Genomic DNA, 27,697 nt, shown 5'->3' with positions numbered 1-27,697 from the left:
TGGACCCTCCAGCACAGCACAAGCAATCACTGTGCAAGAAGCAGAAGAGATGGACTTGTTGGAATCAGAGAAGCCTTTAAGTGGGAAAAGAGCTTTCAGATCAGTCCAGTCTCAACATGAACCCAGTGCTGCCAGGGACTACTAAACCATGCCCTCTGCACCACATCCACACAGCTCTGAAACCCCTCCAGGGATGGGGATTCACTACTGCCCTGGGGAAGCCTCTTCCAGGAGGACTTGACAATGCTTTGGGGAAAGAAATTGCTCATGTGTCAACATAAAATCTCCCCTGGGGCAACTTGATACTGCTTCCTCTCATCCTGTCACTTGTTCCTTGGGAGGAGAGACCAATCCCCACTTTGCTCTAACTTCCTTTCAGTTTGTTGCAGAGAGCCAGAGGGTCTCCCCTCAGCCTCTTTTTCTCCAGGCTGAACAACCTCAGGTCCCTCAGCTACTCATCAGACTCATTCCCCAGACCCTTCACCAGATTTGTTGTCCTCTCTGGAGCAGGTCCAGAGGCCACAGTAATGATGGGAGGGCTGGAAGACCTCTGCTGTGAGGACAGGTCAAGAGAGTTGGGATTTTTAAGCCTAGAGAAGAGAAGGCTGCAGGGAGACCTGGTTACCTTTCATGACTTAAAGGAGATGATCAGAAAGCTGTGGACAGACCTTTGTGCAGGGCCTGTTGTGACAGGACAAGGGCTGATGGCTTGAACTAAAACAGGGAGAGTCACTGGAGAGAAAGAGGAAATGTTTGACACTGGCAGTGGTGAGACTCTGCCCCAGGTTGCCCAGACAGGCTGGAGATGTGCCATCCCTGGACCCATTGCAGGTCAGGTTATTTGGGGCCCTGAGCAGCCTGCTCCAGTTGCAATGTCCCTGTGATGGCAGGGGGCTGACTAGGTGCCCTTTAAAGGTTCCTTCTGACCCCAAACCATTCCATGATTCTAAACCCATGCCAGGGACTCAAATCCACCCCAAGGCAAGGAAAGGACCCCTGACTGCACCTGTGCTCAGCACCCACCAGGGAGGCTTTCCCCCCTCCATGCACCTAGGGTGGACTTGTTCCCCATCGAGCAGCTACTGAATATGCAAGGAAAGCTGAGCAGCTCTTGCTGGAACAGACCTCAAGCCCTAAATTCAAGACATTTAGACATAAAAAACCCTGACTGAACTGTTCTGAGGCAGCAACCAAGAAGCCTGAGCAGGGATTAAACCAGAAGGCTGAAGAGGAGAGCTGAGCCCATGGCAGAACCTCAGTGGGGCCAGGACAACTGCAAGATGCTGCCAAAACCCAGAATTCATCCTGGAGTCACTGACCCTTCTCCTTTAAGCCTCTCCCGAGCACAGCAGCATTATTATCCCCGAGCCAAAGAAGCCCTTAAAATGTACTCAGCAGAGGAAAGGACTTGTTGAGCAGCAGGGTCGAGGAGAGGGAAGGGTGAAGGAGACAGAGAATGACAATTACTTACGGGTAATAGGAATAAGAATAGTAGTTCCTCCTGGCAAGCATGCAAACAAAGAGAACAGCAACAATTGCATAAGCAGCTTTTCCTCCAGCAATGGGAAGGGAGGGAGGTTAGGGGGGCACCTCAGCTGCTGGAAAAATTAAATGCACCAGAAGGAAACCTGGTTCCTTGTTTGCATCTGTAGGTTGTTTATTCCAGGCAGGAGTTGGTGTCCCAGCAGCACAGCTGCCCACAGGGTCCCTCAAGCCAAAGCACCAGCTCAGGGCCAAGCATCAGCTTGTAAGGCTTCCCACGCATGGTGGGGGTGGTCCATGAGACCCTCATCCAAGAGGTTATTCCACAGTTTTAAAGCCTGAACAGCAAATGTGGTCAAAATGAAGGGAGATGGTTAGGGGCAGCTCAGCTGCTGGAAAAAATGAATGCATCAGAAGGAAACCTGGGGCCTTGTTTGTATCTGTGGGTTGCAGATTCCAGGCAGGAGTTGGTATCCCAGCAGCAGAGATGCTCAAAGGGTTCTCAAACCCAAACACCAGCTCACAGGGTCCCCACACATCTGGTGGGGTGCTCTGGTACTCTCATCCAAGAGGTTATTCCATGGTTTTAAAGCCTGAAATGTGGCCAAAATGAAGGGAGATGGTCAGGGAGTAGCTCAACTGCTGGGAAATTAAATGCACCAGGAAGAAACCTCGTTCCCTTGTTTGCATCTGTGGGTTGCTGATTCCTCAAGGCAGGAGCTGGTGCCCGAGCAGCAGAGCTGCTCACAGGGTCCTCAAGTACAACCACCAGCTTGTAGGGATCCCATACATGTGGGGGGTGTCCATGGTACCCTCATCCAAGAGGTCATTCCAGAGTTTTTAAAGCCTGAACAGCAAATGTGGTCAAAATGGAGGGAGAGGATAGGGGGTAGAAGGTAACTCAGCTGCTGGGGAATTAAATGCACCAGCAGGAAAGCTATTCCTTGGTTAGGGGCCAGGCAATCCCAGGGTAGAAAATGGGGTGAGGACACCACCTCTTAGAGGTCAGCACATTCTGCTGGTGCATTTCCACTCCAGCACATCAGAGTTTCTCCAACAGCAAAGAGCTCTGGAGGAGATTTATGAGCTTGTTCCAGTTTCCCAGTAGCCCCAAATTCATGGCCCTTAACACCAGCTTCTGTTTGTGGCTCTGGTTTGTCCTTCAGCAGGATCACCCTCGGATGCTGAAGCCAACCCATTTTTTCTCCTGCCCCACAGCATTGGCAATGGGAACAGAGCAGCCACACTGGTAGCTTCCCACCCACACCATCAATGTTTATCAACATGTAAAGATGAGTGCCAGGAGGCTGGAGCCAGGCTCTGCTGGGTGATGCTAAAAGGCTGGAGCCAGGCTCTGCTCAGTGATGCCCAAAGGCTGGAGCCAGGCTCTGCTGAGTGATGCCCAAAGGCTGGAGCCAGGCTCTGCTCAGTGGTGTCCAAAGGCTGGAGCCAGGCTCTGCTGGGTGGTGTCCAAAGGCTGGAGCCAGGCTCTGCTGGGTGATGCCCGAAGGCTGGAGCCAGGCTCTGCTCGGTGATGCCCAAAGGCTGGAGAAGGGCTCTGCTCAGTGACACCCAAAGGACAAGACAAGGGCAGTGTGTGGAAGCTGAGGCATAGGAAGTTCCATGGAAACATGAGGAGGAATTTCTTCACTGTGAGGGTGCCAGAGCCCTGGAACAGGCTGCCCAGGGGGGGCTGTGGAGTCTCCCTCTCTGCAGAGATTCTAAACCCACCTGGATGCGTTCCTGTGTGATCTGCTCTGGGTGATCTTGCTCTGGCTGTGGGGTTGGACTGGAGGAGCTTTAGAGGTCCCTCCCAGCCCCTGACATTCTGTGATCATCACTCTGAAAGCACACCAGGACTGCTGGTGCTTGCTCCATCAGTATTCACAGATTGCATTGGGTTGGAAGAGATCCTCAAGGTCATCTTGTCCAATCCCCCTGCACTCAGCAGAGACACTCCCAGCTAGAATCAGGCTGCCCAGGGCCACACCAAGTCAGAGGCAGACCTGATGGCACATGGCTGGGCAGCAGCAGGCAGGGAGCCACAAGCCAGTCCCACAGCCCTCGCAGGGATCCTCCAGCCTCACTCCTCAGCATAAAGCAGCAAAGAATCCTTTCAGGGTGAGCGAAGCCATCAAGAGCTTTGCAGATTCACGCAGGGCTGAGGCTGTGCCCTGCTATTTTTTCTCTCCCCGCAGCTATTCACGTTCTTTTCCTCCTCCCTCACCCTGAGCCCTGCACGGGGAAAGCCTTTAATGGCTGCCCTTTCTCCTCTGCTCTGAGAGCCCCCCCCAGCTCAGCTCAGCACAGCCTCCAGCCCCGTGTAAGAAGCAGCTTTCCAGGGCACTGAGCCCAACTGAAAAGCAGCAGCCGCAACCCAAGCGCTCCTGGGGATGAGTGTCCCAAAAAGCCCTCACCCTCCTCCCTCCCACCCCTCTGAGCTGCCCAAGTGAAAGCCATGGCTGCACCTACGGCAGCCAGCAGATGCCCAGTGCCTCCTGACCGTGCCTGCTGTCACTGAAGAAGGAGGGCACCGTGCCTGGTGGGATGCAGGAGCGCCTAGGGGCACAGCTGAATGCAGGGTTTGGAACCTGGCCCAGCATGGCAGTGTCACCACCAGCAACTGCCACTTAGCACTGGGCTGGTGGAGAAGTGCTGAGCTGGGAGGAGGAGGCAGATGGAGGCACCACAGCAGCAATTCTTACCCCTTCCGAATGACGACGATGATGGCTCCCAGGAGGATGATGAGGACCAATGAGCCCTCCAGCACAGATGCCCAGGATCAGGCCCATCTCCTCTGAGTGCTGGGACACCTCCAAGGGACGTTTGGTCTCTTTGCAGGCAGCTGCCAGGAGACAAGGACAGGCAGGAAGGGTGAACACACAGCTCCAGGGGGCTGGCAACAGCACACTGGGATTTGTCCCACAGGATGAACGTTGCTCCTTGGACACTTCATTTCCCTGAGATATTCCAGGGCTCTTCAGTGCCATACTATGACCATGGGCAAGTCTCTTTCTCAGCTCCCACGAGGTAAGATGGTCCCTTTGTGCCACCCTTCACACCCAACCTAACCTTGTCCATCTCTGGATTCAGCCTCCAGCACCACTAACTTCAGCCTCCCACCAATGCCACAGCAACAGCACAAAGAGGAAAAACTCAACCAAGGAAAATACAGAACCATGGTTGGAAAAGACCATCCAAGACCATCAAGTTCAACAATTATCTAACTCTACCAAGGCCACTACTACATCATATCCTTGAGCACCACACCTACATGTCAAGGACAGTGAGAATAGAGCTGGATTTGGGCTGGTTATGATCAGACTCAATGTTCCTAAGATCCTTTCCAGCCAGGCTATTCTATGAAACCATTATTCACATCCCAGCCACCACCACCAGCACTGGTAACAACACTCCCCCAGCATGGCTCTGACCACCAGAGTGGCTGCAGGTTGGCATCCACAGCCTGTTTGGGACCACCCCAGCTGGCATCTGGAGGCCTCACCTTTGCGAGCAATCCGGACACAGTTCAGCCGAGTTTCCTATGGAGGAAAAAAAGGAGGATGAGTGTTGGAGGAGCATCCCAGTGGCTCTGCTCCCAGCTCCCAGAGAGGCTGGGCAGACCCAAGGCTGGTCCATTGATGCTTTGATCCCCAAATGGAAGAAGCTGGCAGGTGATTTGTGCTGCAGCACCTGCTGCTGAGCCAAAGGAGTTCCTGGGGACTCACAGACACACACATGCCAGGAGATGCTGCTGAAGCCACCAGGTTAAGCCAAGGTTCCTGACACAGAGGAGATCCTCATCAGGCAAAGCTGAAGATCATGGCAGGACGAACCCAGGAGACCCAGCAGATCCACAGGCCACCAGCGTGTCACCAGCTACAGCTAAAACACTCCCAGGTCATCCTTCAGAGCTTCACAGAGTTGTTTTCCACCACTCAAAGTTTTCAAGCCCCAGTCCCAGTGCTGGGTGCCTCCTGAGAGGGCTGCCACAAGAGCTTCCAGCTCAGGTCTCCAACAGTTTTAAAGATTCACATTTTTAAGGGCTGGGTTCAGGTAAAACCTTCCATCTTCCCACGCATCCAACTTCTGCTGCACACTACAAAGCACCACTCTGGCTGGATTGCCTCCTTCCCTGAGCATCCTCCAGCCCCTCAGGACACCAGTGCTGCCAATGCTGCTCCATCCATCCTTGGAGGGAGCTGCCCAGGGCTGGAGCCAGCACTGCTCTCCCTGAGGTCACCAGCTCTTGCTTCCAGTGCTTCTCACTCCATCTGGCACAAAACCCATCCAGCTTTCTTGCAACGTCTGACAGCAGTCGGGACAAATCCATTGCCTCCCAGCAGGAAGGCTCTAAAACAGCCTCAAACCAGCAGTTGTTATCCAGCAGTGCTCAAGCAAGGCCAGAGCCCAGATCCTCCCTGTCCCTCTGGGCTCTAATCACAACCTAGTGAGGTGTGAACGATCCTGGAGCTGAGGAATGGATGCAAAACCTGGCACCTTTCCAGGAAGATGGAGCTGTGCAGGATGAAGATGCTGCGGCAGTCCTGCTGCTTCACCTTCACAACTCATCCTGTCCAGCGTGGGATGGGAGGTGTTGCAGCAGGTGAAGCTGAGAAGCATCCTCAGGGCATCCTGGCAGTCCTACCACTCGTCTCACCTCACCAGGAGAACAGACAGCAGCAGGCAGGGAGAGGACAACCCAGGAACTCAGCAGCTTCCCTGCAGCAGCTGCTGGGCCAGCAGCAGGCCCCAGTAACACACAGACAGCTCAGATGGTCCTTGTGCACAGCAGCACTGGTGCTGGTTAGAGTCCTGCCCAGTACCACGGTGAGTGGTGGATGCTGGACTCCTCCACCCCCAGCACCAGCAAGAGGACAGGCGCAGCCTGGGAGGAATGGGGACACACACTCTGGTGATCTCAGTGTGTGGTAAGGGTGGCTTAAAGCAGCAGCTACCCCCAGGCAGGACACTGGGGGTGAGCCCAGGGTGTGCCACAGGAGAGGAGATTCTCCCATTTTTACTGACCCCCACCCAGCCCCCAGCTGCCTCCAGCCTGGTCCAAACAGAGACCCCAGACACCACCACTGGCTGGAGCAGGGTCCCACAGCTACTCACCCCTTTGAGGTTGCTCATGGCTTGGAAGTAGATGAGATAAGCCTTCTTGGGCTCCAGGGGCGGGTTCCAGTAGCCACTGTAGGTCTGGTTGTCCCCCACGGTGAAGGGCTTGGCCTCGGTGAGGCTGCTGGCAGGCAGCTCAGCCCCGAAGTAGTGGACAGAGCCCCGGGACACGGCGTCGTCGAAGGTGAGCGGCACCGGGAAGCACTCCTGGCCGGGCAGCTCCCCGCTTCAGCTTCCTGGGACGCTCCTCTTCCACGATGACCTGGTAGGTGGCTGGTGAGGGCCAGGCATGGGTTAGCTTTAGAAAAGGCAGGGTCCTGCCCTTCCCTGGGTGCTCGACCGTGGCACCCGGTCTGGGAGGGGGTCTGATGCCCACCTGATGGGCGCTCCTCTGCCCTGCGCGGGCCGCAGCAGCACGGTGATGGTGCTCTCCGACTCGCCCAGCGGAGAGGGCATGTCCCCGTAGTCGAAGGTGGGAGCTGCAAAGGGGGCAGGGCTGAGTCCTGGTCCCTGGGCATCTGCTTAGGGGCTGCACATTTTCTGCTGGGAGAAACTGAGGCAGCACAAGCAGCCCTGTCCACGGCAAAGCATCACCAGACAGGTGCTGTGTGAACCAGTCCAAGCACAAAATCCCCTCAAGGGCTTGAATAAGCCTTAAGAGGTGTAGAAGAAAAGGGACTCGTGGGTGTGTGCTGAGGAGAGGCATAACACAAGCATGCAGTCCTATGACTGCATTGTTTTGGCTCTAAAAGACCTCCAAGATCATTCAGTCCAACCTTCAACCTAAGACTGCCATGGCCATTACACCACGTCCCCAGGTGCCATGTCCACAGGTTTCTTGAACACCCCCAGGGACAGTGACTCCACCACTACCCTGGCAACCTATTCCAGTGTCTGGGACAGTGACTCCAACACCACCCTGGGCAATCTATTTCAGTGTCTGACCAGTCAACATCAGCCTGGTCAAGGGCAGGAGATGAGAGCAGAATCCAACCTCAGAAGGACCCAAATGCTCCAGCCTCAGGACGCACACTGGAGACAGCAAAGCTCTGAAGTGCCTCTCACAATGAGCATGAGCACCACAGCCAGGGCAGATGCACACTTTGGTCAGCCAGCAGCACCCCCAGATCAAGATGGGGGACGCCCATTGTGCCAGGCACAGCTCTGTGGCTCCCAAGGAAGAAGTTCTACAAAGAAGGAGTGACTGCCCATTGGAATGGGCTGCCCAGGGAGGTGGTGGAGTCACTGTCCCTGGAAGTGTTGAAGAGAAGGCTGAATGCCATGGCTTAGTTAATTAGAAGGGTTAGGTGATAGGTTGGACTCGATGATCCTAGAGGTCTTTTCCAACATGGTTAACTCTGTGACCCTGTGAAGCTGCTGTTGGGGTCTGGCTTGTGTGCTTTGCCATGTTAAGTGTCCCCATCGGGGCTCATCTCAGCCCATTTGCTGTGGTGAACAGCAAAGCCATGGACGTGAGCAAACAGCCCCAGGTCCTGGAAGGGAAGGCTCATTAACAGCCCAAACTAATCCCTCACTTGTAAGCTGACAGCTCAGACAGCCCCAATGTGCTGGGCTGCTCAGCCAGGGACCCACACTCAGCCCAGCAGATGGACCCAGGAGGCTGATGGCAAGGCTGCCACCACCACCAGCATCCTTCAAGAGCAGCATCCAGCCACCAAAGCCCAGGGGAAAGCAGCAGAGACTCCAGCACTGCCAGCACACCTGTGCAGCGCAGAAGGGAAGCTCTGGCGCCGGGCACGGAGCCTGAAGGAACCTACCGGAGATGTTGGTGGTGATCTCGGTGAGGGCTGTCTGGCCAAAGCCCTTGCCGGTGCGGGCCCGGACGGAGAAGAGGTAGGTGGTGCCAGGGTGGAGGTTGGAGAAGACGTGGTAGGTCTCGTTGCGCAGCTTGGAGACCGTGCGCCGCGGGCCGGGCACGTTGACCGCCGGGTCGGAGGACTCGATGCTCTGGTAGCTGATCTGCAGGGACAGGGCAGAGCATCACCAGCAGCCACAGGAGAGGGGAGGGAGCCTGGATCTGGGCAAGGAAGGGGTTAAAGGGATGAATTCAGAGGAGGGGATGGTGGTGGGAGAAGCCTGGAAGGTAGATGCTTTCTTGGGGTACATCAAAACAGAAAGTCGTTGGAAAAGCCATTGCTGGGTGACACTGGTGACCCAGAATCAGGACTCCCAGCAGGGACAGACCCTGCGAGCAGGGGGATGGACACAGGCTGCACCCATGCTCCAAACAAAAGGCTCAGGGGTAGCCCAAGATCCACCACCACAGCATCCTCCTTGATGGGACCCTCCCTTGTCCCCACAGCAGGGTGAACTGATGGGACCCTCCCTTGTCCTTACAGCAGGGTGTACCAATGGGACCCTCCCTTGTCCCCACAGCAGGGTGAACTGATGGGACCCTCCCTTGTCCCTACAGCAGGGTGTACCAATGGGACCCTCCCTTGTCCCCACAGCAGGGTGTACTGATGGGACCCTCCCTTGTCCCCACAGCAGGGGGTACTGACGGGACCCTCCCTTGTCCCCACAGCAGGGTGTACTGATGGGACCCTCCCTTGTCTCTGCAGCAGGGTGTACTGATGGGACCCTCCCTTGTCCTTACAGCAGGGTGAACTGATGGGACCCTCCCTTGTCCTTACAGCAGGGTGTACTGATGGGACCCTCCCTTGTCCTTACAGCAGGGTGAACTGATGGGACCCTCCCTTGTCCCTGCAGCAGGGTGTACTGATGGGAATGTCCCTTGTCCCCACAGCAGGGTGTACTGATGGGACCCTCCCTTGTCCCCACAGCAGGGTGTACCTCGTATTGTGTGATGAGGCCGTTGGGCTCCACTGGCTCCTCCCACTTCAGAAATATCATGTCCTCCAGAGGGGTGAAGGTGAGGGACTCCGAGGCAATGCCACCAGGCACTGAGGAAGGAAGGGGAATGAGGCAAGAAACCTGGCTGGAAGGAGAAACCCTCCAAGAACTCCCTCCAGGCGGCTGCAGCAGCCCTCCCCTGTGACCAAGCCACCACATCCCCTCTATCAAGTCATCCAGCTGCAGCACATGTCACCAGAGTGGGCTGCTGGCATTCCAGGAAGGTACTTCCCAGGGTGATGACATTCTTGCTGGGCCCACAAGTGCCACCCAGTTTCTGAGAGCACAGCAGCAAATCCTCATGTACCACCACTGGGCAAGCTCCCCTGCGTCCAGCAGTGCAGGGAAAGAACAAAGCAATTCCTTTTTCATGGAATCATAGCAGTGTTTGGGTTGGAAAAGGCCTCCAAGATCACCAGTTCAAACCATCACCCTAACACTACCATGGGCATTAAACCATGTCCTCAGGTGCCATGTCCACACATTTCTTCTAAACCTCCAGGGATGGTGACTCCAGCACCTCCCTGGGCAGCCTGTTCCAATCCCTGACCACCCTTGCAGCAAAGAAATTTCTCCTCATCTCCAACCTAAACCTCCCTTGGCACAATTCCAGGCCACTTCCTTTCATCCTCTCACCTGATATTAGGGAGAAGAGGCCAAGTCCCATCTCACTGCAACCACTGGCTGTGGAGAGCCAGAAGATCTCCTCTCAGCCTCCTCTTCTCCAGGCTGAACACTTCCAGCTCCCTCAGCTGCTCCTCCCCAGCCCTGTTCTCCAGAGCCTTCACAGCTTTTTTGCCCTTCTCTGGACCTGCTCCAGCCTCTCAATGTCCTTCTTGGAGTGAGGAGCCCAAAACTCAACCCAGTATCTGAGGTATGGCATCAGCAGTGTCCAGTCCAGATGTACAATCACTTCTGCACCTGTACTCAGCTCTGGTCAGGCCACACCTTGAGTCCTGTGTCCAGTTCTAGGCCCCTCCATCTAAGAAAGATGTTGAAATGCTTGAACATGTCCAGAGAAGGGCAGCAAGGCTGGGGAGGGGCCTGGAGCACAGCCCTGTGAGGAGAGGCTGAGGGAGCTGGGGGGGTGCAGCCTGCAGCAGAGGAGGCTCAGGGCAGAGCTCATTGCTGTCTGCAGCTACCTGAAGGGAGGCTGTAGCCAGGTGGGGTTGGGCTCTGCTGCCTGGCACCCAGGGACAGAATAAGAGGACACAGCCTCAAGCTGTGCCAGGGCAGGTTGGGGCTGGATGTTAGGAGTAAGTTCTTCACACAAAGAGTGATTGGCATTGGAATGGGCTGCCCAGGGAGGTGGTGGAGTCTCCATCCCTGGAGGTGTTTAAGAGGAGGCTTCACCATGAAGGTGAGAACCTGGAATGGACTGCCCAGGGAGGTGGTGGAAGCCTCATCCCTGGAGGTTTGAGGCCAGGCTGGATGAGGCTTTGGACAGCCTGATCTAGTGTGAGGTGTCCCTGCCCACAGCAGGGAGGTTGGAACTGGCTGATCCTTGTGGTCCCTTCCAACTCTCACTGATTATAAGATTCTATATCCACAGGCAGATGCCCACCACAAGATCCCACCCAAGACTAAACTTGTATCTAGCCCCAAGTTCAACCCAAGGGGAGAAGCCACAAGCCCTGGCTGACCACAGCAGAGGGGAGAGCAGCTGGAACAAGTGCAGCAACACCACATCTGGAGCTGCTGTATTAATGCTGCCTAAGAAAACAGCTGGCACAGCCTCAGCAGAGTGAGAGCAGCTGGAACTGTTATAGATGGAGAACAAACCACCAGGAGCAGGAAGCTGCCTGCCCCAAGCTCAGGGCTGGGGATGCTCCAAAGGCTGATGTGCAGGGGAGGATGTTGAATTCAGGCTTCAGGGAAGAAAGCTGGACCTGGAGACTCTCCAAGCTCTGCTCCAACTCTCCAAGTTTTGCTTTTACCAGCCCATTAAAAAATGGTCAGTGCACAGCCCACGGTGGCATGTGGCAGTGGGTCCCAAATGGGGGTGAGTCCCACTCAGGAAGATTTCGTGGCAGGCCTCTGCTCAGGGGTCACACAGGGCTCTGGAGCCGGCCAGATCCTGACTTGGTGACCCTGAGGATCTTTTCCAACCTGGATGTCTCTGTGACTCTGTCAGATTCTTTGCAATGTCCAGAGAAGGGCAACGAAGCTGGTGAGGGGCCTGGAGCACAAATCCTATGAGGAGAGGCTGAGGGAGCTGGGCCTATTTAGCCTGGAGAAGAGGAGGCTCAGAGGTGATCTTATTACTGTCTACAACTACCTGAAGGGGCATTGTAGCCAGGTGGGGTTGGGCTCTTCTCCCAGGTAACCAGCAATAGAACAAGGGGACACAGTCTCAAGTTGTGCCAGGGTAGGTATAGGCTGGATGTTAGGAAGAAGTTCTTCACAGAGAGAGTGATTGGCATTGGAATGGGCTGCCCAGGGAGGTGGTGGAGGCACCGTGCCAGGAGGTCTTCAAGAAAAGCCTGGATGAGGCACTTAGTGCCATGGTCTGGTGGATTGGTTAGGGCTGGGTGCTAGGTTGGACTGGATGAGCCACTTAGTGCCATGGTCTGGTGGATTGGTTAGGGCTGGGTGCTAGGTTGGACTGGATGAGCTTGGAGGTCTCTTCCAACCTGGTTGATTCTACGATTCTATGATTTTATGATTCTATGATTTTCCACCTGGATTGCTGCTTCTTGGTGCTGCAAAGTGCTTCAGACATTAATTGCCACCTGCAGGGATGGGGCATCCACACCCTCCCTGCTGGGCAACCAGGCTGGGGGCGCAAAGCAGCCCTCTGAGGGGACTCACCATCCTCATCGGTCTGGAATATCACCTCCTTGCCTTCCTTGCGGCCCTCGGGGTTGGAGAGGATGAGCCTGACGTGGATGTTCTTGTAGGGCAGGAGGTTCCTGATGGTGTAGCGGTTGGCATTCCGCTCCATCTTGACGCACTCGCGGAAGGTCTGGTTGTGGCCAGTGCCCACCAAGTAGCGGTAGCAGAGCGAGACGCTGTAGGTGTGGCAGCGAGTCAGGTTGTAGCCCAGCGGCTCCCACTGCAGCGTCAGCTGCCTGGACTGGATTTCGGAGAAAGCCAAACCCTTGGGGGCTCTCATGGGCTCTGAGGGGGGAAGAGAGGCGAGGAGAGATGAGTGGCGAAGCAAAGCGTTCTCGGGGGGGTTGTGTCTGTCGTCAGGGAAAGGAATATTGGGTCCAGTTCTGGGCTTCCCAGTTCAAGGGGGACAGGGAACTACTGGAGAGGTTGCAGTGCAGGTTACAAAGATGCTGAGGGGGTTGGAGCATCTCTGTGAGCAGGAAAGGCTGAGAGCCTTGGGGCTGCTGAGCCTGGAGAAGAGCAGCCTGAGAGGGAATCTGATCAATGCTCACCAAGAGCTAAACGGTAGGGGGCAAGAGGATGGGGCCAGGCTCTTGTCAGTGGTGCCGAGTTTAAGAGGGACAGGGAACTACTGGAGAGATTGCAGTGCAGGCTACAAAGATGCTGAGGGGATTGGAGCATCTCTATGAGGGGGAAAGGCTGATAGCCCTGGGGCTGTTGAGCCCGGAGAAGAGCAGCCCCAGAGGGGATCTGAGCAATGCTCTGGCAAGAGGATGGGGCCAGGCTCTTTGTCAGTCCTGCCCAGCAACAGGACAAGGGGCAGTGGGCACAAACTGGAAGCCAGGAGGTTCCACGAAGAGAAACTTGTTTGGTGTGAGGGTGCCAGAGCCCTAGAGCAGGCTGCTTAGAGAGGCTGTGGAGTCTCCCTCTCTGGAGAGATTCCAAATCCACCTGCATGTTGTGATCCCAGGCCGAGGGTAGCCCTGCTTGAGCAGGAGGGTTGGACTGGATGATCCCCAGAAATCACAGAATGGCTCAGGTTGGAAGGGACCTCAGGGATCATCTACTCCAACCTCCCTACCATGGGCAGGGAGACTCAATTAGAGTCAATTAGACTTGGCTGCTCGGCGGCCTCATCCAACCTGGCCTTGAACACCTCCAAGGAGGTGGTCCCCACAACCAACCTGGGCAACCTATTCTAGTCCCACACCCTCAGACTGAAGAACTTCTTCCTCAGCTCCAGTCTACTCTATTTGCCTTAGGCCTTTTTCTATTGCAGTTCTGGGAGCTCATTTGGAGAGTCCTCTCCAATGCTCACCATGCTGACTGCAGGGCAGTTTGGAGCAGTTGCCCGTCAAGATCCCTTCCAACCCAACCTGTTCCGTGACTCTGCCACTCACCGGCACACTTGGTGCGGCTGATGAGGGGTGGCCCCGGTTTGCCGGTGCCCCCCTCGCCGGGCCGGGTGAGCAGGACACTGATCTCATACTCCGTGTCCGGGTCCAAGTGCCAGAGCTTGTAGGTCTGCATGTTGACAGCGTGGACCTCCGACCAGGGCCCCGAGGTCATGCGGTACTCGATCTCCTTGCGCACGATGGGGCCGTCGCCGATGATGGAGTTGGTGTTGAGCTGGATGATGAGGTAGGTGGAGCCAGCCCGCAGCAGCTGCGGGGGTGCGATGGGTGTAGGGGGCTCTGGAAGAGAGCAGAGAAGGGGCAGGTGGAGCATCCTCCTCCCGAAGCAGCTCCACAGCATGCCCAGCCCCGCAGGCACTGGCACACCCCCAGCTACCAGCCTTTCGTTGCACATTTTACTGGCTGCAGCCAGCCACAACAGCTCCTTCCAAACAAACCCAACCCAGCAGCTTCCCAGCGCAGGGCACAGGATGAACTCAGATGGTCTGCCCAGAGGACATAGGGATGGACACCAAAGCATGAGAGGGCACCATGGGAGGCCTTTAAATGCCAGCCCATGCCCTCCATCACTTTTACTAAGGCTTTAACTGCTGCAGCAGGGTTTCCTCTGATCAAACCTTAATTATCTGTGTAAGATACGAGACTGCCCAGCGTGGTGCTGCACAGTTGCACCATAATTAATTAACTCCCACCTACTGCAATCAGAAAGAAACGATCTAAGGCCGCTGGCACAGGCAGGCTGCGTGCTGAACCAGCCAGGCACACAAACCCCCACCACCCCCAGGGCCTCACCTTCCTCTTCCTCCGCGAAGAGCGGCGCAGAACTAGCCCAAGCGCGACCCAGAAGGGCGGCGTGGGCGGCAGCAAGTCACCAACCTTTGACGATGAGCTCGGCGAAGTTGGAGACACCTGAGCCACGGCTGGACTGGGTGACGCAGCGGTAGAGGTCCTGCTCCTCCTTGGACACCTCGTCCAGCTGGAAGGTGGCCAGGAAGCGCCGGTGGCTGATGTGCTTCACAGAGGCGGCAGGCACCACCTCACCGCTCTGCCTCTGCCCCACGGGGAGAGAGAAGATGTCACCAGGAGGCAGGGCAGGACATTGGATGGGTGGACTCTGACAGGTCAAAGACTGGCTTGGTGGCCGAGCCCAAAGGGTGGTAGGGAATGGAGTTAAATCCAGTTGGGACCCAGTCACAAGTGGCCTTTTCAGTGCCTTCCTTAATGACCTGGATGAGGGCACCAAGGGCACCCTCAGTAAGATCACCAAGTTGGGTGGGAGTGTTGACCTGCTCGAGGGTAGGAAGGATCTACAGAGGGACCTGACCAGGCTGCATCAATGGGCCAAGGGCAAGTGCCAGGTCATACACTTGGGTCACAACAACCCCATGAATGCTCCAGACTTGGGGCAGAGTACCCAGTGGAAAAGGACCTGTGGCAGTCAGTCAGTGTCCCCAGGTGGCCAAGAAAGCCAAAAGCAGCAATGCTGTGGCCAGCAAGGACCTGGTCGGGGTCATCCTCCTGTACTCAGCTGGTGAGGCCACATCTTGAGTACTGGGTTCAGTCTTGGGCCCCTCATTCCAAGAAGGACATTGAGGGGCTGGAGCAGGTCCAGAGATGGGCAATAAAGCTGGGAAGGGTCTGCAGAACAGGGCTGGGGACAAGCAGCTTAAGGAGCTGGGGGTGTTTAGTCTGGAGGAGGCTGTGGAGAGACCTGAAAGCAGGCTGGAGCCAGGTGGGGATTGGCTTCTTCTCTAGTGACAAGTGCTAGGTCAAGAGGAAATGGCCTTAAGTTGCCCCAGGGGAGGTTTAGGTTGGACATGAGGAACAATTTCTTCCTTTTGAGGACTGTCAAGGCCTGGCCCAGGCTGCCCAAGGCAATGGTGAACTCCCCAGCCCTGGAGGGCTCTCAAAGCTGTGGAGATGTGGTGCTGAGGGCCATGGTTTGGTGGTGACCTGACAGTCCTGGGTCAACCTTTGGACTGGATGATCTGAAAGGACTCTTCCCACCAAAACAACTCCGTGACCCCACGACCCAAAGCCACCAACCAGGTCCTCGAATGACATCTGCTTACAGGTGTGGAGGACCTGCCCACATCCCCTCCCCCACCCAGCGTGGGCTTCTCCCAAAACGGAGCCAGAGAGGCACTGCAGAAGTGCCACAGGGTGGTGAAGGTGCTGGTTTCACCCCTGCCACTGCTCACCTGCATGAGGAAGCGCTCAGCTTCGGCAGCCTTGCCAGCAGCCACGCACTGGAAGGTGGCATTCTGCCCCGCGTTCACCTCCACGTCGCCCAGGCGGGAGAAGTGCGGTGCTTTGGCTGCCAGGGAACACACACGTGGGCACTGCTGCCAGCACGCACGTGGGCACTGCTGCCAGCACGCACGTGGGCACTGCTGCCACCACGCACGTGGGCACTGCTGCCACCATGCACGTGGGCACTGCTGCCACCACGCACGTGGGCACTGCTGCCAGCACGCACGTGGGCACTGCTGCCAACATGCACGTGGGCACTGCTGCCAGCACGCACGTGGGCACTGCTGCCACCATGCACGTGGGCACTGCTGCCAGCACGCACGTGGGCACTGCTGCCACCATGCACGTGGGCACTGCTGCCAGCACGCACACGGGCACTCCTGCCACCACACACATGGGCACTCCTGCCAACACACATATGGGCACTGCTGCCAACACACATGTGGGCACTGCTGCCAACACCCCACCACAGCCCAATGCCCTCCCGAGGTGCCGCAGCTGCGCTCCAGGTGGGCTCAAGTGCCCATCCTCAGGGCTTAGCCAAGATCCCTGGCCTGCAGCAAGCCCACAGCGAAGACCTTGGGGTAGGATCCTAAGCCCAGAGTCAGGGATTTGTCCTAGGGAGGGACACAGCCTTTACCCTCCAGCACCCTGCAGTGCTGGTGCTGGGTACAGGCTGTTGGCACAGGAGGTCAGATCTGCTACCCTAGCATGGAAGAAATGGGGGATGCACCTCAGCAGGCAACACACTGGCACAGCCTGGGATTTCTGGTACTCAACGGCCTGGCTGGCCCCGCCAGCCTGGCTGGCCCCTCTTGATGGGGACACTCACAGGATCACAGCAGTGCCAGGATGTGAGAGGTTGTGAGGGACCCAAAGAGGCCATCAAGTCCACTCCCCTTGCCAGAGCAGGGCCATACAATCTTGCTCAGGTCATACAAGTGCACATCCAGACAGGCCCTGAAAAGCTCCAGAGGAGACTCCACAACCTCTCTGGGCAGCCTGTTCCAGTGCTCTGGGACCCTTCCAGTCAAGAAGTTCCCCCTTGTGTTGAGCTGGAGCCTCCTGTGCTGCAGCCTCCATTCATTGCTCCTTGCCCACTCAAGCCACACAGTCAAATACATCTGAGCTTCCCCAAGGTTCTATCAAAACTGAAGTACCATCAGAACTGGTGGGGATAGGGATGGGGATGATGTACCCAGGAGACGGAGTTCCACCAGCCCAAGGTGACACCAGACTGCATTATGACCTCCCCATGTCCATCCCAATGGACACGATCTCCAAACTCTGCTGCCCAGCTCAACTCAGCAGCACCTACCACCCCCACACCCCAGGCACCACCCACCCTCAGGTCCCATCCCTGGCACTCACAGCATGGGTAATTCAGCAGCAGGATGTCATCCAAGCCAAGATAACCTCTGCGCTCGCTGGAGACCACCGCCTCGAAGAGCACCTGTGGCACCAAGGAGAGGGTCACCCACTGGTGGAGGCTCCAGGTCACCCACGGGGAGTCCATTGCATGCAAGGGGGGCTCTGCTGGGACTGAGCCTGGAGAGGAGAAGACTCCAGGGGGGACCTCAAGAGCTTCCTTCCAGCAGCTGAAGGGATCTTGCAGAAAGGCTGCAGAGGGACTTTTCATGAGGGTGTCTAGAGACAGGACAAGGGGGAATGGTGTGAAGCTGAGGGAGAGTAGGGTTAGACTGGAGCTGAGGAAGGAGTTCTTCAGTACAAGGGTGGTGAGGCTCTGGGATGGGTTGTTCATACACACAGAGGCTCACAGGATGTCAGGGGTTGGGAGGGACCCAAAGAGATCATTGAGTCCAACCCCCCTGCCACAGCAGGACCACACAATCTAGCTCAGGGCACACAGGAACACATCCAGAGAGGCCTTGAAAGGCTCCAGAGAAGGAGACTCCACAACCTCTCTGGGCAACCCATTCCAGTGCTCTTGTTCAGGGAGGCTGTGGCTGCTGCCTGCTCCCTGGCAGTGCTCAAGGCCAGGCTGGATGAAGCCTTGACCAGCCCAGCCTAACTGAGAGGTGCCCCTGCCCACGGTGGGGAATGCTGGAGCAGAGCATCCCTGAGGTCCCTGCCAACCCAAAGCACTCCACGAGGACTCACCTGGTACTCGCTGGGCCAGAACAAGCTGACAGCCAGCTCTGCCTGGTGCCACTGGCGCCCGTGGGAGCCGGAGGCGTTCCAGACGGCGCTGCCCACGGGGCCGCCCGTGACGCGCACGTAGGCGCTGAGGGTGCCAGGGCTGTGCCCGTCGCGGCTGTACATGAAGTAGCTGAACTGCAGGCAGTGAGTGTCGTTCTCGCTCAGCGCCTGCAGCAGCAGGTGAGCTCGCTGCCCCGCGCCGTGCTGCGACGAGTTCACCACCAGGTAGGAGCCTGCGGTGGGAGGGAGAAGGGAGAGAGCATGGAATGATTCCCCCCCGGTTCCACAGCTGGGGGGTAAAGTTGTCTGTGAGCCAGCAGCCAGCTCTGGTGGCCCAAGAGCCCAGTGGCTTCCTGGGGTGCATCAGGAAGAGTGTGGCCAGCAGCCTGAGAGGGGTTCTCATCCCCCTCCACTCTGCCCTAGGGAGAGCACAGCTGGAGTACTGCAGCCAGCTCTGGGCTCCCCAGTTCAGGAGAGAGAGGGAATTGCTGCAGAGAGTCCAGCTGCTGAGGGGCCTGGAGCAGCTCTGCGAGGAGAAAAGGCTGAGAGCCCTGGGGGTGTTTAGCCTGGAGAGGAGCAGCCCCAGAGGGGACCTGAGCAATGCTCAGCAAGACCTAAAGGGTGGGGGGCAAGAGAATGGGGTCAGACTCTTGCCAGTGGTGGCCAGCGACAGGATAAGGAGCAACAGCCACAAACTGGAACCCAGGAGGTTCCATCTGAACAGGAGAAACTTGCTTGGTGTGAGGGTGCTGGAGGTCTGGAGCAAGCTGCCCAGAGAGGCTGTGGAGCATCCTCCCCTGGAGAGATTCCAAACCCAGCCAGACATTGTGATCCTGCGCAAGCTGCTGTGGGTGCCCTGCTTTAGCAGGCAGGTTGGACTGGGTAATCTCCAGAGGTCCCTTCCAACCCCCACCATGCCTGGATTCTGGGATTCTGTGATCTCCTGAACACTGCCAGCAGGAATGGAGAAGGTGGAGGATTTGGGATTGCAAACAATGCTCAGGTCCCACTGGGTACTGGACATGCAGGCAGGAGGAAGGGACCTGGGGTGGAGTCAGTGCCAGATACCAATTTGGGCAGTGAGAGGACACCAAAACCTGGCTGCTGGGCAAGGAGGGAAGGATCAGGCTCATTGTTCCCAGGGTAAACTGTTCCACCCTGGATGCTAGGGTCAGTAACGGCTTCAACACCCCAGAGACCCTCCACCTGCTTTCCTCTAACGGGCCCAGCTTCAGCTGCGTCCATGCCCCTCCCTCCCCATCCAGTTCATTTCCATTCCCATCCCCTTGGACTATTTCCCACCCAGTTGTCCCCCAGTTTGAACTGTGCCCAGCAGGTGCTCACAAGAGAGGAAAAAAGCCTTTTGTGGCTTAATGAGCAGCAGCAGCACAGCTCTGCAGGGTTCTGGGATGTCAGCACAGCAGCTTTTGGGAAGCATAGCATCATAGAATCAATCAGGTCTGGAAAGGGAGCACAAGGATCAGCCAGTTCCAACCCCTTTGCATGGGCAGGGACACCTCACACTAGATCAGGCTGCCCAGAGCCTCAGCCAGCCTGGCCTTAAACACCTCCAGGGATGAGGCTTCCATCAGCTCCCTGGGCAATCCATTTCAGGTTCTCACCACCCTCATACTGAACAACTTCTTCCTAACATGCAGTCTGAATCTCCCCATTTCCAGCTTTGTTCCATCCCCCCCAGTCCTATCACTCCCTGACAGCCTAAAAAGTCCCTTCCCAGATTTTTTGTAGCCCCCTTAAGATAGTGAAAGGCCACAAGAAGGTCACCTGGGAGCCTTCTCCTCTCCAGATTGAACAGCCCCAACTCCCTCAGTCTCTCCTCATAGCAGAGCATCTGCAGCCCTCTGACCATCCTCGTGGTCCTTCTCTGGACACCTTCCAGCACATCCACAGCCCTCCTGTCCCAGGGGCTCCAGAACTGGATGCAGTACTCCAGGTGGGGTCTCACCAGTGCAGAGTAGAGGGGGAAGACCACTTCCCTCACCCTGCTGCCCACACTTCTCTTACTGCAGCCCAGCCTCTGGTTGGCTTTCTGGGCTGCCAGAGCACACAGACAGCTCATGTTGAGCTTCTTGGCCACCAGCACCCTCAAGTTCCTCTCCTCAGGGCTGCTCTCAAGCCAGTCACTGCCCAGCCTATATTGATGCTTCCCCACCACCAGCAGCTGCTGGTACCCCACATCCCATCACCCAGCATCTCCAGTAACCATACCAGGAGTCCCAGTGCTTGCCCCAGTGCAACCCCAAAGCCATACTTACAGGGTAGGCAGGATGAAAAACGGGATGCCAAAGGCAGCAGCATTCCCTGCCCCATGTGCTGCATGTCCAGAGGTGGGGGGGATGCACAAGGAGGGATGCAGGAAGGAGACACAGGAGAGGGGATGCAGGAAGACAGATGCAGGAATCCCAGCTCCTCATGGCAGCTCCCAGAGCTCCCTCACAGAGTCTTGGAATAGAGACTGAGGGTGGGTGGGAAGCTGCCCCACCAAACCTGCATCCTCCCCATCCCCACAGGCAAGGGGATCATTAATATCCCTTCCATTTTAATAGCAGCAGAAGCTGTAAGTAACAAAGCTGAGCCATTTATTCCACTCTAGCCTTGTTTTCCTGACAGTAGGCACTTAATTATTAATAGCTTTGGCTGCTGGTTAATTTGAAGGAATTCAGGCACCTTGCTCCTAGCACTGAGAAAAGCCTAACGAAGGTAGCAGGGGATGGAGGGCAACCATCCATCTCCTCCCAGCATGTGGCAGCTGCACCTGAGGTGACCTCAAAATGCCTGAAAGGACCCCAAAACAGCCAGGGGGTCACAGCATGAGCTGTGACAGAGACACAGTGCAGGGTACCACAGAGCAGCCTTCAGGGCTGGGAGCTGGGAGAAGGGACAGAAACCACCACAAAGCAGAATTGTCACCATGCAGCCTCCAGGCAGATATTTGGGGTGAAATGAAAGGGTAACAATTCATTTTCTCAGCATCACTGGCAGAGGGGAAAGCACTACATACACATTCCTGCTCTCTGGGGTTTTTTTTACCCTCTCTTTTCCCCCAGCAAAATCATTTCTGCTCTAACAAGATCAGCTCCACTCAATCCAGGCAACAGCAGCGTGGAGAGCAAACTCCAACCCTCCCCATACCAAGTGACATCTCCCAGAAGCCACCTCCACCTGCTCAGCCTGCTGGGCTCTCGCTGACAAACACAACCTCTTCCTTCTCCCTCCCCTCCTTTTCAAAACAAGAAGCCAGAGAACCCAACTGAAAAGACCAAGACTAAAATTAAACCACCTCAGGGTTGGGTTCAAAGAGGGAGAACATCCACTAAGGTCATCCTGGACCACGGGCAAAAAGGGGTGGCAATGTGCCCATGTATCACTCCTCTGGCAGGGCTTCCCCCATGTGCTATTTTCCTCCCCTTATTATTCTCCCCAGTGCTGCTGCACGGTTAAAAGCAGTTCCCACTGCTTGCTTTTGTGCTAATTATATCCTCCTCCCCCAGAACTGACTGGGCCCAGCCTCAGCTTCAAGCCCAGGCTATGGGTTGGGGCTCTTGTGAATGCAGGAGAAGCAGAGGAACTTCTCTCCATGCTGGGGGGCTGCATCCTCAAGGTCATAGAATCATAGAATCAAGCAGGTCAGGAGAGAGGTCTAAGCTCAGCCAGCCCAACCTAGCACCCAGCCCTGGCCAAGCAACCAGACCATGGCACTAAGTGCCCCAGCCAGGCTTGGCTTCAACACCTCCAGCCACACAGACTCCACCACCTCCCTGGGCAGCCCATTCCAGTGCCAATCACTCTCTCTGCCAGGAACTTCCTCCTAACATCCAGCCTAGACCTCCCCTGGCACAGCTTGAGGCTGTGTCCCCTTCTTCTGTTGCTGCTTGCCTGGCAGCAGAGCCCAACCCCACCTGGCTACATCCTCCCTTCAGGTAGTTGTACACAGCAATGAGCTCTGCCCTGAGCCTCCTCTTCTTCAGGCTGCACACCCCCAGCTCCCTCAGCCTGTCCTTATAGGGTTTGTGTTCCAGGCCCCTTACCAGCTTTGTCATCCTTCTGGTCCTGGAGCAGGCAGCTCCTCCCAGAAGTGTCTGGAGGCTACCAACACAGATCCACAGATTGCATCCTCAAAGGTCATCTTATCCAACCCTCCCTGTTGGTTAGTTTCTGTTGTGGGTTTTGGGGGTTTTTTTTGTGTTCCAGAGGACATTTTTGGGTTTCAGTCAGGTTTTTTTGGCTGTTAGTTTTCAGTGCACTCCAATGCAATGGCAGCACAACCTCACCTGGAGGCAGTGGGAACAGCCAGCTGGTGACAAAAGGGTGACAAGGAGGTGACAGTCTGCAGAACACAGCCCCATCACAGCCACCAACCAGCTCCTCTCTGGTCTCTCAATCCTTTTGGGGTGCTCCTAAGCAGCCAAAGGTCAAGGGGGCTGCACACCTCCATCCCAGCAAAGTCCTCACGTGGGGTATCCAGCCCAATCTTCCCACTGTGGGGATCATCAGCCCTCCTTTGAGAACCCATTGAGGTCCCTCAGGGTAACTCAACCTTCTTGGCCACGAATGAGACAGTGACAAGCTCCCACGGATGTTCTCCCTAGCTTGAAGCAGCTCTTCCCACACTCTGCCCTTCCCACCAATCCTGCATCCCTCTGGGAACAACCCCAAACAGCCCAGCAGGAGGAGGAGGGAAGAACCCACTTGCCCACCTCCACTTCCCTGTCTCGCCAAGTTTCTCCTCCTACAAAACCACCATGAGATAAAAACAAAACTAAAAATAACCCAAACCCAAGAACCCAAACCCCAACAAGCAAAGCTCTGCCAGAAGTGCAGCACAAGGAGGGATGACAGCAGAAGGCGGCACTGCCAGCCCAGAGGTGCCAGGGGACCAGCTCTGAGCACGGCAGGATCTGCCTCTGGGAAATCACTCTGGAAGATGAAGCCCTGATGATGCCTCCTACTTCTCCTCCTCCTCCGCTGGATCTTCTCAACACATCAGAGCCAGCAGAGGAATGGGGCCCCAGCTCCCTGCTTCTGCACCCAGCCCCAGGACAAGAATCTTCTGGAGGAGTTCCATCACCAATGGCTGATCTGCCACCAGCACAGGGACCCTGGAATGGAGTCACTCCTCCAGGAGCCAAAAATCAAGCTAAGCTTTGGGAGGATCCACAGCAGGGGCTGGGTCAGGAAGCTGTGCTGAAGGAGAGGCTCCTTGGAGAGGATGGAAGGACACCTCTGGAATGTGTCCAGAGAAGGGTGACAAAGCTGGGGAGGGGCTGGAGCACAGCCCTGTGAGGAGAGGCTGAGGGAGCTGGGGGGGTGCAGCCTGAAGAAGAGGAGGCTCAGGACAGAGCTCATTGCTGTCTGCAGCTACCTGAAGGGAGGCTGTAGCCAGGTGGGGTTGGGCTTTGCTGCCAGGCAAGCAGCAACAGAAGAAGGGGACACAGCCTCAAGCTGTGCCAGGGGAGGTCTAGGCTGGATGTTAGGAGGAAGTTCCTGGCAGAGAGAGTGATTGGCATTGGAATGGGCTGCCCAGGGAGGTGGTGGAGTGGCTGTGCCTGGAGGTGTTGAAGCCAAGCCTGGCTGGGGCACTTATTGCCATGCTCTGGCTGCTTGGCCAGGGCTGGGTGCTAGGTTAGACTGGAAGAGCTTGGAGGTCTCTTCCAACCTGGTTAATTCTATAACTCTATGATTCAAAGCACCCAGGGAGGGTTAGTGTTTAGTGGCCATAGTGGTGTTGGGTTGATGGTTGGACTTGATGCTCTCAGAGGGCTTTTCCAACCTTAATGACTCTCTGATTCTGTGATGCTGGTGCAGACACAGGGATGGTGCAGCCTCCTCTGCCTGCCTCACTTGGCTCCCTGCTACACCTCCTGCAGAAAACAACAATAAAGAGCAGGACTCCAAGGAGGGAGAAACCCATCCGTCGTCTTTAGGTGCAGAAGACACAAGCCAGGAGAGGAAGAGAGGTGGGAAAGGAAAACAAACTGCACAAAAAGCAAGAAGAAAAGAGGGATGGCAAGGTAGAGGCGGGTGGCCAGCAGCCAGCAGCTGCTCCAATAAATCCTACGCTCCCTGCAACTGGCTGATCTCCAACAAAAACTCATTTTAATCCAGGACCACGAGACTCCTTTGGAAAGTGCTCCCCAGAGAGGTGCTGCAAAACACTCCTCATGCACTCAGCTGCTGGAGGAGGGGGAAGGCAGGAAGGGTGATAAGGCTGCAGGAGCTTCGTGCACAGCTCCCCACACACTGTCAGAGCGAAACCACTAAAACAGGGGCCCTGCACCCACAGGGTGCCCCAAGAGCATGAGCAAGCAGCAGTTTGCTGCTCTTCGAGCAGCCCCGGGGTATGAGGATGAGCATCCCGTTGGTGTCACCATCAGGGACAGGTGCTGAGCCAGAGGCTGAGCCCTGTGATGCTCCACGCTCACAGTATCCCATCTCAGCTGCTCACATCCACTCCTCCAGCATCTCTGGAGCTGGTTTCCTCAGCTCTGCATCATTAAATCCCTGTCTTGTAGATGGGTGCTTTGGGACACGGTTTAATGACCATGGTGGCCTTAGATTGAAGGCTGGACTCGATGATCTTAAAGATCTCTTCCAACTGAAGCAATCTGATGACTCCAGCAGAGCAAGCTGCCCCATTCCACCCTTACCCCTTCCACCCTCTGCAAGCCTCCAGGCTTCAGACTCCAACAGTTATGAAATTACAGTTGAAAAACCAAGCAGAAAAGCCCAACTAATGACAGGGTCAAAACCCTCCATCAGGAAGCATCTCAATCCCCAGCTCTGCTTCTCTCCTCTCTGCCCCCAGGCAACACCCCCCCAGGCATCCACAAATTAGGAGAGAGCATTTTAAAGCAATTATTTAGAACATCATCAAAGCAGGAGCAGGAATCTGTCAGCAAATTAAAGGTTGCTCTGCATTTGCTTAGTGCCCAGGACATGCCAGCAGGGATGGGGAAAGAAGGAAAAGGAGATGGGAAGGGGGAGAAGGTAAAGGAAGAGGAGGGTTAGTGGAGGGGAAAAGTCAAATTAAGCCCTGGCACGAACAAGGCAGAAGACAAAGAGCCAGAGGCAGATTGATGGAGCAGTAAAGAGTTTTCTATAAAGCCTTCAATAAAGTTTTAATCAAAAATCAGTCATCTTTAGTGTCCAGCTCTAAAGCAGCTCTCCTGCTTCTGCCCATCAGCAGCGTGGGCAGGAGGAGACAGAGCACCGGGGACAGGCAGGGGTCAGTGGTCCCGAAAACAAGGAGCATCCTGAGCCTGGAGCATCCTGCAGAGCAAACAGGCACAGGGACAGCTCAAGGTGGACATAGCAAGACGTGGTCTGGAGCTAGGAAAGAGCAAAGTCCTGAGATGCCACCCAGGCATGGTGACCATGCCAATCCCATGGGAGAAGGGAAGCTCCCCACTGACTCTGCTCCCTGTGTCTGGCCATCACAGAATCCCAGCATGGTGGGGGATGGAAGGGACCCCCTGGGGATCATCCAGTCCAACCCTCCTGCTAAAGCAGGAGCACCCACAGGAGCTTGCTCAGGATCACAATGGCCAGAGGGGTTTGGAAGCTCTTCAGACAAGGAGACTCCACAGCCTCTCTGGGCAGCCTGCTCCAGGCCTCCAGCACCCTCACACCAAAGAAGTTTCTCTTCCTGTTCAGATGGAACCTCCTGGGCTCCAGTTTGTGCCCACTGCCCAAAGAGAAGCTGGACCCAGCAAACACTAAAAAATGGGTTAAAATCAGGAAGATTTTAAAATGTAAGAAAGTCTCTTGGTGTTTTACTCCTTACAGCTCCTGAGACTTTGAAGATGCCTCCAACCCCCACCCACAAGCCCTTCCCCACACTTGCAAGAGCCAGAAACACCTTTTTATCCTCCTTTCCACACCTCCCAGAGATGGGAATTTCTCACAAGCCCCCGAGACCTGCAGCAGCAGCAGCTGACACACCAGCGAGGGCAGAGCCACAGTGACTTCAGACCCTGGGTGTGGAGAGTGGCTCCAAAGATGCCCCTTGATGACTGGATCTGGGCACAGCCTGGCTGACATGACAGATGGGGAATTTGGCATCACCAGAGATGCTGCCCAGACCCACGGGAAGTGTGGAAAGCCAAGCTGCTGCCATCACACTGCCACGGGCAAGGAGATGCCAGCTGAAGGGGCTGCCAGCTGAAGGGGATGTCCCCAAAGCAGCTCCTAGCCAGGGACAGCGAACACAGCCATGGCAGAGGTCCTGTGCAGAGAGTAAAGCTGCAAATCTTGTGTTTCCACCCCAAAAATACACCCTTGGACCATTTGCAGGCTCCTCCTGGGCTGGGGGTGATGTGGGGCTGTCCCTCACCACAGCAGTGATGTTGCTCAGAGGCAGCCCCAGCCTGGGTCCCTGTCCTCGCTGTGCTGTTGAAAACCCTCCCCGCAGCAGCAGCACAGTCCCAGGCTCCATGGTCCCAGGTGTCACCTAGGGCCATGCAGCATCCTGCCTTGTGGTGCTGAGGACCAGCCCAGGTCATTGCACCCCACTGGTCACAGGCTCCCAGGATTTTAGGGGTTAAAAGGGACCCAAAGAGATCATCCAGTCCAATCTCCCTGCCAGGACCACACAATCTAGCTCAGGGCACACAGGAACACATCCAGACAGGCCTGCAAAGGCTCCAGAGAAGGAGACTCCACAACCTCTCTGGGCAGCCTGTGCCAGGGCTCTGGGACCCTTCCAGGCAAGAAGTTGCCCCTTGTGCTGAGCTGGAACCTCCTGTGCTGCAGCTGCCATCCATTGCTCCTTGTCCTATCCCAGGGAGCAGTGAGCAGAGCCTGTCCCCTACTCCTGACCCCCAGCCCTCAGATAGTTATAGACATTCATTAAATCCTCTCTCAGTCTTCTCTTCTGCAGACTAAGCAGCCCCAGGGCCCTCAGCCTCTCCTCACCAGGCAGTGCTCCAGTCCCCTCATCATCCTCATAGCTCTCCATTGGACTCTCTCCAGCAGTTCCTGTCCCTCTTCAACTGGGGAGCCCAGAACTGAAGGCAGTGCTCAAGCTGAGGTCTCACCAGGGCAGAGTAGAACCTCCCTGGATCTGCTGGACACACTCTTCTTAATGCACCCCAGGATCCCACTGGCCCTCTTGGCCACGAGGGCACACTGCTGTGCCATGCACAGCTTGTTGCCCATCAGCACTCCCCATGGCACAGCAGTGCCCTGCCCACACAGCCAAGGACAAGTCAGCCTAAAGCACTGCAGTCAACCCAGGAGAAGCCCTGTGGTCTGGGTCTGGGGTACAGGACCAGAGGGTGGGTTGGAGGCAGAGGTCCCCAAAGACAGCAGGGGATGAGCATGGCCCTGTCAGGGAGCAGGACTCACCGTGGGGCAGGTCAGCTGTCAGGTGTGGCATCATGTAGCTGCGGATGAGCTCCCACTCGAAGTCATCGTCCTCGCCCTGGCTGTACTCGCACTGGTTGGGGTCGCTGTCCTCCTCGAAGGTGCAGCCAGCTGTGGAGACACAGAGCCACCCAGGCACAGAATGGTTTAGGCTGGAAAGGACCTCAAGGATC

General features: G+C 56.2%; 1 protein-coding gene across 1 annotated transcript in view; it reads right to left on the bottom strand.

Moving 5' to 3' along the window:
* Nucleotides 1-27,697, bottom strand: part of PTPRU (protein tyrosine phosphatase receptor type U) — an 86,880-nt gene that overhangs the window by 35,814 nt on the left and 23,369 nt on the right. The window contains 15 exon segments of the mRNA XM_064172375.1: nucleotides 4,188-4,234; nucleotides 4,236-4,327; nucleotides 4,988-5,024; nucleotides 6,601-6,825; nucleotides 6,827-6,875; nucleotides 6,980-7,082; nucleotides 8,382-8,583; nucleotides 9,418-9,527; nucleotides 12,289-12,597; nucleotides 13,713-14,006; nucleotides 14,604-14,778; nucleotides 15,929-16,044; nucleotides 17,352-17,433; nucleotides 18,102-18,373; nucleotides 27,507-27,635. Of these exon segments, the coding sequence (XP_064028445.1) occupies nucleotides 4,188-4,234; nucleotides 4,236-4,327; nucleotides 4,988-5,024; nucleotides 6,601-6,825; nucleotides 6,827-6,875; nucleotides 6,980-7,082; nucleotides 8,382-8,583; nucleotides 9,418-9,527; nucleotides 12,289-12,597; nucleotides 13,713-14,006; nucleotides 14,604-14,778; nucleotides 15,929-16,044; nucleotides 17,352-17,433; nucleotides 18,102-18,373; nucleotides 27,507-27,635 (2,242 nt within the window).

Source organism: Pogoniulus pusillus, chromosome 37 (assembly GCF_015220805.1).
Source record: "Pogoniulus pusillus isolate bPogPus1 chromosome 37, bPogPus1.pri, whole genome shotgun sequence".
Taxonomy (NCBI): Eukaryota; Metazoa; Chordata; class Aves; order Piciformes; family Lybiidae; genus Pogoniulus; species Pogoniulus pusillus.
This window is presented reverse-complemented; position numbering and strand designations above follow the sequence as displayed.